Here is a 12690-nt window from a genome sequence, read left to right on the forward strand (position 1 = left end):
ATCTATAGATTAATTTAATAATGAGTAGGTTTTCCCTCATACCTGTGATGTTTCCTCAGCTTCTCGTGGGGTGAGTCTCCGCCGGATCCCCTGCCATCCCTCCTCTCCTCGCTGTCGGCTGGCTCCAACGGTGTCCTCGGCGACCCCGGGGGTGTGTCCCGGTGGATGGAGCCCACGCTCCCCGCCGCAGACATGCCCATCCCCGAACTGTTGCCCCCGGGCTGGATACCCAGCATGCAATACGGGTCGCTGAACCCTGTGACCCATCAGGACAATAAATTATTTGCTTCTCCTTCATAGAAGGATCCATCCCGAGCCACGCTAAGGTATCGCAGAACTTTGTGACAAAATGTCGCTTAGAGATTGACGTCAAAAGAGGGAATCAAATGAGAAAATTGCCAGGCAGGAAAACCAAAAGTACCGATGAAGATGAAAATAAACTCATTTGGTAATGTTCCCCAAAAATCATACTTATATATCTGCCCACGTGACTTGTCCTGAAATAACTGTCCCTTTCTTGTTTTCTCAAATACTACTCTACTCCTGTCATATGTTTCCTAAAGACAATAAAATTTTCGGAAATGTAAACAGTGAGTTTATTAAAAAATATAAACCAAAAATTCTTTCAGTAATAACTCAAGGCTTAAAAGTATCTATCATTTAAAATCACTATTCGTGTTACGTAATATGTTCAGTAGACACCAGCATCTGTCCATTAAATATCCACTAGCTTAATTATTGTTTACCATTACGAAATGAGATTATTTTCTTCTCACATTATAGCACCTAAAATTGAAGCTTCCTCACATACCCCAAAAATATTCTCTTAGAGTGAATTTTCGCTCATTAATCAGCAAATATATCCACGATTAATTCACCCTCATGACCTCAAACTCAAAGAAAGATTAGGTTCTTAGATAAAAATCACTAATTTCATATTTTATTGATTTATATGCTTCATTTTTGAGTCAGCAAAATGTTTGAAATGAAATAATTTGAGTATTATAGTAAACCGTATTCAACTTTTATTTGCATATGATTCAAACCCTGTATTTCGTGAATGATTCTTAACATTAATACTACTTCTGAGATTGCACAGCTCTCACAAGGATATTGAGATCAAAATCAATTTTTTAGAGTCAAAATAGGTATTACACCTCGCATTTTATGACGTGACCCTTGACTAATTATCTGGCAATCAATAGATTAACATTTTATTCGCCACAAAGATTAGGTGAAAATGATATATCAGTGGTGTAAATGGATTATTAAATGAATAATAGAACAGGTTTTGTATGTTTTTTGAGTGTTTGAGCTATAATTAATAAAAAAAGAGTTTATTTTCAATCTCAAAATTGTTGTGGTTGATTAACGAGCTGCCGGAGCGAGGGTTAAGGAATATTCTGCGAAAAATGTAGTAAAAACCAAACTCAGGTTTAAAACTATCCTCATAAAAACTAGTTAATACTCTCAATAAACCATCACTTAAGTTTGCGAATAGTGTAAAACAGAAGGGCATGCATGCATCTCTTTCCACCATCATTCAGTAGCCATATTTGGATTCTCCATTTTATGACTAAGGTGAAACTTTTCGGTTAGGTCCATTGCTCGGGTTGAGAAAAACGTTGCTTCTGTCAACTCATGGTATCACACTACAACGTACCAATCCAATTTCCGGTTGTTAACATACAAAAAATCCAAATAGATTGAATATTCACCGGGTTCTATAAGGCACAAGGCACTTACCATTCTTAGAAATAGCATCATAAAGAACTGATTTCCTGTTTTACGCGATAGGAATGCATTATGATATTCCTTGTCCAAAATTTAATTTTGGTCATTCGCTCTAAAAGTCACATATGGATAGTAACCCTTTATATTTTAATTCGGCCGCATTCCTCAAGAATCATTTTTCATTCAATGGCACCATGCCGAAGTGAAAGAATAAAAGACCGAAAACAGCGGATGATAGCATAAAAAACTCGGAGGAAATAATTGAGCAAAACTCGTTGCTAAATTTCCACGGTTATCAAATTATGATGTTTTACATTGGGATTTAGTTTATTGTTAGTCTCTCGGTAGAAAATATCCTTCAGCAAGCAATGCCGAACAAAAGGATGAAGGAAGCATCTACTTTAAAAGAAAATATTACTTATACGCGATGCCCTCGGAATAGCGAAAAGGCCAAAAAATTTCAATAGGGAGGATTGATATAACCTCAGACGGATATAGGAAGGGTTCCTGGCCCAATCTAATGCCCAACGGCTATCGCCTTCCGTGTGAGATTCAAATCGGGCCAACAATCTGATAACGTATCCTATATAAGATCGGGACGAGAACGTTTTCCCTCTCATTCTCTTGAAAACGCTCCCAGCATAAGGGGGGAAGCGTTGAGCGAAAAATGTTTTCAACGCAGCATTTCCCGAAAGGAACTCACAAGAAGGATATCACTTACTTAAGATGAAATGAATTCATTAGAACATGCGGAGAAAACAAAGTTCGATGGAAGATGGTTTCTCAATTTTGAAAATTTTATCTCGGTAAATTCTCAGATGGAAGTTTTCTATATTTGAGATTCAAGCAAATGCTGACGAAGGTTACATGCCCCGGGAAATTAACGACGATAGCATAAGTTTTAAATGATCAATATGATATCATAAACGGCAAAATACGACCATTCGGGAGAGAGTGATGCACTCTTTCTGAGAAATCGTGAGCAATAATTTGTTTTTGGAGGAGTTAGCTCCGATGTATTTATAGATACGTCAGGTGTCCCGCAAGGAAGCGCAATCGGCCTACTTTCGTTCATTATAAATTTATAAATGACCTCTACTCCTGAATGAGCAATAGAATTCGTTTATATGCCGACGAAAACATCATCTAAGAAATTAGAGAACACTTTGACTTTGAAATCTTCTCATCAGACCTTAACAACGTTAGATTCTGTTCTAAAACAAAACCAAAATTGGAGAAAATTCAAGATAATACATGTTAGGCACGATTGGTGTCCGAACTTCCCCCACCACGCGCTTATTAACTTGCCTGGTATAAGGTAGATGTAGAAAAATACCCAAGAGTGCTATTTACACCGAAATAATAGCCGCTTCCCAGCAGCGTTGCAAATTTACAAATCCAAATACCCAGGATGCAAGAATGGTTGAGGCATAGGTGGAGAAGAACACTTTCGCATGAACAAGGTGTTTGAATTGATGGAGTATGGTGTAATGATGTGGCCGACTGACTATGGTGCCTCCTGGTAGTAGGTAGACGTAGATGAACACCCAAAGGCGCTACTTACACCGAAATAATAGCCACTACCCAGCGAGTGAGTGAGGTGCGCTCTTCCTGAGCAATAGTAAGGAAAAAGTAGTTTATGGAGGAATTAGCTCCGAAGGAGTTAAAGTGAAATCCGGTGTCCCACAAGGAAGCGTGATCTCCCCACTTTCGTTCAGTGTAGATGTAAATGACCTTTTCTCCTGTATTAGCAGTAAAATTGTTGACGACGTTGTCATTTAAGGCGGAATTAGTGAACACACTTTCGCCGAAATAAGTCGCCACCCAGCAGTATCACAGATTTGAAAATCAAAATACCCAGGATGTAAGAATAGTTGAAGCGTAAGTGGATGAGAACACATTCGCATTAACCAGGTGTTAGGACTGATGGAGCGGTAAGGACGTGGCATACAGACTATGGTGCCCACTTATATATAAAAGTATAAGAATTCCTGTTCTCGAAATGCGTGAATTGGTGAGAAAAAATTATTTAAAACGTCCAAGGTTCGTGCGACGACGAATAGCCGTTCCTAGGGCGCATGAAGGCGCCTAAATGCAGTCATTTCTAATGGATAAAACGTTTTTTTTTTAAAGTAAACATGATACTTTGGAGCCTTTAGAGCAAATATTTAAACCGTTTTATCGTATATCGATTCGGTCATGCTGAAACGCTGCCTAATCTACATCTAGCTACTACCAGGCGTCAGTGCCATGAACACCTAAGGGTGCTTTTTACACCGAAGTAATAGTCGCTACCCATAAGCATCACAGATTTGCCAATCAAAAGATCGAATATCTAAGAATATTTGAAGCATAGGTGGAGGAGATCACATTCGCATGAACGAGGTGTTGGAGTTGATGGAGCGGTAAGGACTACGGGGCCGTGCGCGCTTTTTCCGATTCTTGACCTAGATCGGGGGAGTGCGATCTTCCCGTCTTTCCTGCTCCAAAACCCATCCATTTCAACTCTGTCACGACCCGCCTTACCCTTCGCACTATTATTTTTTGCTCGCACCGAAACTTCGGAATCCCTTCCGAGGTGTCGTTTTCTCTCGTGTCCCAGACTTCTGAGCTTTCGTATGCCGCCCTCGAGTTTCTTCGTGGCACCTCGCGACCGAAAGCCTGTCTTCGACACGGTACTGGACGCAAACGTGACTGAATCCACTCTTCCGGGTTCTTTCCCTCCGAACCTTTTCCTCTTAATACGTTTCTACGAAAAAAATAAGTTTCAGAGCATTTAGGAAGTTTACGATCGTAGTAAAGAAGTGCTGTAGTATCAACTCGAATGATTTGCTTGATGTCTACATCACCTAAAAAAACTACTATTCAAAGTTAAAGGAAAAAAAACGGATAAGTTTTCATTATTTATTGCTATAACAATGGTGATACTCAGACAATAATTATGAACTATCAATAGCAAGCAATTATTGACAATTTTCAATTAAATTTAAAAATCCAATTTTCTCCTAAGGTCGTCAATTTTTATTAGACCAAGAAATTTCGATAATTTGAAGGACATTCTGATAGTGAAGAGATAACATTTTCTTGCAAGAAGGCCAGATATTGATTATTATTTCAACATGATACTGAAGTTACCCAACAATTTCATGGCTGTGTACTTCATAAAAAGATCAATGATAATTGTAATGCCAAAATCACAACGATAACGTTCTTAGGGCACAGAAAGCAACGTATTATTACCATTTAATTCTCTCGTTCCTCAGTTTATTCATCGTATTTTGTTCTTAAATGTTGTTTACGTCAAAAAAAATATTTGCCATAATTTTGAAACACATTTCGAACGAATGAATAAGTGCTGGTATCTGATAAAAAACAATGAATCTACATAACAATGGTGCAGTTATACTAGCACTAAATTATTTTGATCCAGAATGTTTACATCAGACTCAAAAAGCTCGAAAAAAGACAGTATTGAACTACTTGAAATTGTATTAAGTATACCAAAAAAAAGGTTTGCATTCAAATTGATGTGTTATTCATTCTCTCGTACAAAAATTATCTTCGATCCCAGCTTTGGACTATTTTTGGTTGCAATTAAATTAATCAAAAGCTTCAATCAAAGTTGATTCACAGACTTTTTGCATTAAACTTAAAGTCCAATTACGTATTGAGTAGCTTATTCATATTTTTTGTTGAATTTATTAGAGACACTATCAGCTATTTATTCACATACTAAAAATTGCAATTGATACAAATTCGAATGCGTAGAGGAATGAACTTCTAAAATCATGAGAGTTCTGAAAAGCTGAGAGAGTTTAATGGGTAAGTCTGAAGTTGGGTCAATTATTACCGCACTTTAAGTAAGTGATAAGTGATGAAAAATAAATGTAAAATACGTCTACAAAATTTTTGTCACAGGTATGATTATTCCTTGTATATATAAGCCTAATCAATGCTCAGGAATTTTATGTATCTATTGGTTATTGCATATTAGAACCAAAATAAATCAAAACACATCGACTTAGCTAAAATCGTTTTTATAGCATTTCAAACGTTAACGCTTGAACACCGAATAATTATCAATTTTATATCTGATATTTTGCACATAATGAATAAGTTCGGAAAAGGGCTTCTTAAAACTACTTGAAATAACACATAATCGGAAGAATGTTCTATCTATAGATAATGAATTATCCATAGTACAATGTCTCATCATTCAATTTGCCTTTCACGCATACTTCGACTGATTAAGCAGCGATAAAACTTTTTTTTCACGAGGATAATAGAGAGTATATCCACTCATGTTGCTATCTCCGTACACGTGAAGGAGTAGTGCTTGAAGGACTTATCTTTATTGAACTGAACTCATCCTGGCATACTCGTCTTTTTTTAGAGATCAATCTCCTCAAGAGTTCTCTTCACCATCAACACGTCCCCACGATGTGAGGTCGTGCTGATGGTGAAGCACGCACAATTTCTCGTCTAAATCAATTGTGCAAGGAGAGATATCTGGAGAAACTTGAAAAATAGTCTCAGCACAATTTAAGCTCACCGAGTGCAGGTGGCAGGAATGATTTGGCAATAAAAAGAATACGAGTGATGACCCAACTGTAAGGCTGTTGATAGAAATTTAGTGAAAAAAGACCCCAAAAAAGTTGAAACATTTTCGTTCACCGTTTTTAAACTTCTCTTTGACCGGATGCTTCCAGAATAATATTTTTTTCATCTACAGCAACCGAGTTAGCTCATTGGGTCATCAAAGATAAACTACAGGGTTCATAGTTGATATGCCTTTGCTGCATAAAGAATTGTGAGACAGTTTATGTTTATCTCAATCACTTCTCTAGAACTTGTTTTTGTATCAGGTCATGTACTGTTGGCTATTACATGCTATTTGTATTATTCCACGGATGTAGTAGAATAGTAAAAATAAAAAAAATTCACAGTGACGCTTATTGTGGCTGAATGTGTCATTAAATCTTACTTAGAAATACAAAAAATCAAATGGATCGACCGGCTCACAAGGTAGGAATAAGGAAGTCCTACGAAAAGAGGTTAAAAGAGAGGTCCTACGACAACCATAGGAAGATGACGAAAATATTTAATCGGCCATGTCATGGGATGCACTGGCCTATCTTGATGCATCTAAAAGGTTTGGTTACCACCATATCACCCATGCAAAACAGGGCGTCCGGATTTTGGAAAATTTACATCTTAAAGGAAGTTTTCAAAATATCTGTTTTTTGGTTTGTATCCCATTATATTCGGAGAGGTTAAGAGATTTTTCTATTGTTAACGTACGTTTTAGGAAATCGCTTCAGTGCAGTTTCCACGTCTCCCCTCGATTACCGAGGAAAAATAATTTTAAAAATTTTCAAGTATAATGAAGAGAAAACTTTACTTTTCTACAAAAAATATGCGATACAAATAGAGCCTAAAATATTCATGCATTAATATTAAGTGCAATAATTATTCACGCGCGCAGTTCCCACAAATTTTCAATATATTTGTAAGAAAATGGCCATAATTTTACCCTTTAAAAATAATGCTTAAATTTTTATGCCGAATGGTAATAAATAAAACAATTTGAGGACAAAGTACTCTATACTGCTGTAATTTCCCACATTCTACGTGGCACATCGTTTTCTAGATCTAGCGACCCCACCTCACACCAACAACTGCTCTCGAACGGTTTCGCTGTTGACCGTGCGTCTTAAGTCTACGTTTCTGAGGGCGCGAAAGGCTTTGTCTGGATTTTTCTCTATCCGTGGAGGTGTTATGAAGGGCTTTACGAACTGGCGATACACAAGAAAACCCAGCAATAGGGAAGTATGAACAGGAGAATAGGATAGACAAAAAACAGTGTAGACAGACGTTGGAGCTAGATGGGACTTACAAAGAGAGGAAATCCAGGGCATGGGCTATTTCCTCGAATCCCCGGGTTTGCCGCCTAGAATACTACTAGAATAAAATTTCAAAATTTCACCTGGCGGTGAAGGTCACTGACAATCTCTCCTGGAAGACTGTCCATGCTATTTTGCTTTGCCAAAAGTGAGGTGATATTGATGAGGCTGGCTATTTCACAGAGAAGTGTATTTTTTCCTTCATTCAAGCGGTCAAAATAAATTTTCTGCAGGCAATACCTCAGAATGAACACATAAAACAGCTCTCAAGGTAGCTACGCAGGGACCAAAAGCCATGGCTCACATTGAAAAACCACCAACTTTAAAATTATTATAGGGAATAAAATACGTCAGGAAATGAAATATATTATTCATTAAATCCTGATCATATTTCTTCTTACTAACGCTTAAGTTTTAATTATTATCATTAAAGTATTCTACCAAGTACGGTAGAACTTCCCTCGTCAGTTCATAATAAGGCCTACCGTCTTTTATTCTATCCAAAAATCCTATTATCTCCCTTCCTCCCCAACGTTTACCTAATATTCTGCTCTCTAACACTGTTTCCAACATCCAGTCCCCGCTAAGTACTACTCGCTCCATCAATACCTCCTATCTCCTTCGTCTCTCATCTAAAATCTTCATCTCCTCACCCACCGTGTCCAGCACCTAGTCCTTTCTCTTCCTCTTCGTTCAATTTACCTTCTCCATTCTTCTCCATACCCACATATCATCGCCTTAAATTAAAATCGAAATAAAATTTGCGATCGAAGTGAAAGCATGAAAAAAACGCTATCTTAGTAGTCAACCAATCAAAAAAATCACTTGATCTCCGATTCTTCTATTTCAATCTTGGTCACATGCGCATTTGTCGCATACACTCTTGTTTACGCTTCTTCTCAGAGAACAACACGTTTATCTCTTGAATTCCAATCGAAATCGGTGCGAGGTGTTCATATAAATAACAGGTTGATTACACAATCATGCTCTCAGCGCTGGTGCAGTGCTCATTTAAACTGCTTTATAAGCAGCAGCAATGGGAAATTTTCTATCATCCACCGTGCAATCCCGACCTAGCGCCGCGTGACTTCCATCTTTTCGCTGAAATTAGAATGTGGTTAGAAAGGAAGCGCTTTCAATCGCAGGATGAGCCTCAGAAAAACTGTATTAATTCATTCATGTATTCAGATGATCGCCGAGGCGACTATCTCGAAAAGTAACCAAATATGTACTTAATGTTTAGCAATGAAATAATTATCACGCAAAAACTTTGTCTTCTAATCATGATCCCATAGGAGGTTGGAAAAAATCAGCATGCACTTTTCCCCATCATCATCACTCGTAAAAATTGGTTTGACCCAACTCTCCACTTAGTTCCCCTATTAGACAATCTTTACACAATTACGTATTTATTCTCTTTCACATCCTTCTCTACCTGATACATATATTTTACTCGCAGTTTTCCCTTTTCTATTCTTGCCATTCACCTTCTCTCGACGACCGTCTTCATCAAGCCATCTTGCCTTATTAGACGACCGACTAAGTTGTTCCATTTTTGCTATTTATTAACGATTTCATATAGAATCTCTTCTCTCCTACTCTTCTTAGAACTTTCTCATCGCTTATTCGGTCGATCAATTTGATTTCCATCATTATACTATTGCACCACATTTAAAATGCCTCACCCCTTGATTTATCCACTGCTTTCATTGTCCAAGCCTTATTTTTGTGAAGAAATATACTCAAAATGCTAGTTATAATAAATTGGTTCAGTACTTCTATTCTTAAATTCCCTGCTGAACCTTTCTTTTGGTGGAATGGTCTCTTTAAAGATAATTGTAAAAATAATCGATATCTCTTGCTCCATTGGTGGGTTGGAAAATTATTTTGGAGTACCAATACTATTTCATTTTGCAAATTTCGGTACTCAATTGGCACAATGATACACCATCGCTGGACTTCAAGTAAAAAAATGTTAAGTGAAAATGGCTGGAAAAAAGCTCATCACGAGTTTCCTCGCGAAATGGCAAGGGCAACACGACTTGATTGAAAATGAAGGAGATGAGAATTGAGTCCTACGGTTGACGCGGAACAGGTAGTGACACTGAAAATGGACTGCGCAGTTTCCATTATATGAGATGGCTGTCGTATGAAATATTCTCTATTCGACCAGAAAAAAATCGAAGACCTCATTTCTAGTTTAAAAAAAGTCTGAAGATCAATATATGACATCCAATGTATTCATCTGAGTACTCGCGCACGCACGGTATGAATCAACTTCAAATATGCGTATTGCTGATAGAAGGTAGCATTGATTAATAATGTGAATATAAATGAACATATTTACCTCAAAGTTTGATTTTATTGGTGTAAAATATACGTAAGCTTACCATCTGAACATAGATCACAACTAAATATATTATAGCGGTAAACCTGCAATTCATAAATTGAGGAGAACTAGTATCATGGCGTGGAAAATATCACTAACTCACAATCGCTAGCATTTAAATAGAGAAACATCATTACCTCTAGGCTAAGGCAACTAATACTTACATTTACATGTTATTTTATTTTGCATGACTCAAACATGGCTGCTGATAACGAAAATGTGTTTAAAATAGGTAAAGTATGGAGGAAAACAGAAAAAAACGAGTCTTAGTCAATTCAACGTAAAACTGTCAAGAAGACCCTATTTTTCCATTTGTATAGCGACATTCAATAAAAAGAATCTTGATTTGAATATAAAAATTAATAATGAATGACATAATGAATTGTTGAAAAGATGCGATCAGAAATCTTTAATAAATAATCATGAACGTACAAAAAGAATAGATGCAGTTAAAAATCACTGATAATTATAATCAGCCTCTCGATATTTACGATAGGAATTCTTGGCATTGCTGCTCTGCTCAAGTTTTTCCGAAATAAATTTCATACAGACGAATTTACTCCACATAAATATGGAAAGAAACCTTTTAAAAGCCAAAAATATGAAATAGACAGCTCCGGCAGCGATAACAAAAACAATAATAAAATTAGTGAACATTATGTGTGTTGAGAGAATGATGTTGTTGTAAATGTGTACAGATTATGCTATGTTTTTACACCCCTGAAAGAAAACTTAAACAAGTATTGATTAGAAACAGTCGGAATTCAGTACAAACTTCATGCATTATGCAGAAAATAATAAATATGCAACTATGCAAAAAGTTCACAAATGACGCATTTTGAAATACACAAACACTGAATTTCAATGTAATTCCAAAAAAATGCAAGTAACAACCCAACAACCATACTTATTAAGAGTAGAGATGCTTGTTAGACATTATGCTCCTGGAGAAATCACGTGGTCTACTCATATCAGATAGAGTCACGATGCAACACTCATATAAATGGTTAAAATCAGCAATCGGTGGAGCTAACCAGACGTTACATCTTTCTACTAGAATTTTAAAATAATCGTGGGTAAATAAAAGGCAAACAACACAACTTGCTACATCCTGAGTCACATGACCATTTTTTCTGACCCTTTGAGGGAATAGCTCCAATCATGGATATAAATATATACTAAACAATCATCGATCCCGTCAACTCGTGGTATGAGTCTAACGTATGTATTCCAATACACGTGTGCAAGTATCCTGGTGTGTACTCGAGTGCTTAAAGGGGTCTCGAATACCTATCCCATTCCATGGGCACTCATATACAGACGAATACATGAATATCCTGATGAGCAAAAAAATACCTATAAGCTTGAGGTGGATACCCGAATACCTTTGAAATAGGATGCACCAAAAATAAATATTTTTATTGCTTGCAACATCATCGGGACGGTTAACAATTAAAAAAATAGTATAAAACATGTTAGATGCATACTTTTTTATACTCTGTTACAGTTTTTTAGGTATAGAATATCCCTGGAGAAACACATTTATTCTTCCTAATCCAAAATTGGAAAGAATTTCCCTCGGAAACTTTTTTCGAAACATAAATTTTTAGTTCATTCATCCTCAATATCTGATCAATGAGTACACAGCATGGAAAATAGGATTGGTCCCTTTAAATTTCAATTACTAATGAATTATCAGGAGGAGTTTTCAAACTTTTATCCAACAATGCTACTTTCGACTGGAGTCCATTATTTCAGTTTTACTCACCTAAAGCAATTATTCAAAGGGTTATTGACACGGATGAATATCAATTGATTCTTCTAGAATTTCATAGTTAAGCTTCAATGGCAAAAATGAAAAAAAAAAAAAAGACGGATTGAATATTTAAAAATAGCATTTTTTAGGGACACACTATTCTAAAAGCGAAAAAAACAAATGGAATTTAAGTATTCATCTCAAGTATTCTTATCGTATGAGAATTCGTGTATCAGTCTGGCTTCTTGATTAAGATCTCCAAAATTGTCTGAGTTTTCGAGTGAAATCTAGGAACATTAAAATCGAGTATTGGTACACTTGACTCGAGAACATTCAGTACACTCATTTACCGAGCCGAAAACTTACGTATTGCTGGAGCTATTCCTCAGAGAAAAGGAAAATATGATCATACGACTCAAGATTTACGGAGGCACTCTACATCGGCGTAAAGCGTAACGCTCGGAAAGGAATCATAGCAATGATCCGATGCCCTTCTGTGAAAATAACATGCAATACGGTATTGAAGATACCGCCCATACAGTGTAGAATATACGAACGTATATTTCTACTTTTTCAAACAAATGCGTAAACAAACAAAAATTAGTGCCAAACGTTCGTATATCCGTAAGTACACTGCTGGATACTTATACGAATATAAAGGGACAATTTTAAGCTGTTATAAAATTACTTTCTTTTTGTTCCAAAAAGATTATTAAACCATGAAAAACGTCAAGAGTTCGCTTGAAGTCCATTTTCCACTAATATCAAGAATAAATTTATCAATGCGTCGTAGTAACTGCATAGATCCATGTTTCACTAAGAACATGTACGTGCACCAGATCCAACGTTTAGCCAAGAAAATTGGGTGTGGGGAAGAACAAAAGCGTTGCTTTCCGCCCATGCAGTAA

The 12690-nt window shown here is 36.6% G+C and overlaps 1 protein-coding gene across 1 annotated transcript in view; it reads right to left on the reverse strand.

Moving 5' to 3' along the window:
• LOC124169353 (BAI1-associated protein 3-like) overlaps positions 1–12690 on the reverse strand; it is a 91546-nt gene that overhangs the window by 64574 nt on the left and 14282 nt on the right. The window contains exon 2 of the mRNA XM_046547943.1: positions 43–256. Within this exon, the coding sequence (XP_046403899.1) occupies positions 43–236 (194 nt within the window). The 5' untranslated portion in view covers positions 237–256. The remainder of the gene's footprint in view (positions 1–42; positions 257–12690) is intronic.

The sequence above is a fragment of the Ischnura elegans genome, chromosome 12 (genome assembly GCF_921293095.1).
Source record: "Ischnura elegans chromosome 12, ioIscEleg1.1, whole genome shotgun sequence".
Taxonomy (NCBI): domain Eukaryota; kingdom Metazoa; phylum Arthropoda; class Insecta; order Odonata; family Coenagrionidae; genus Ischnura; species Ischnura elegans.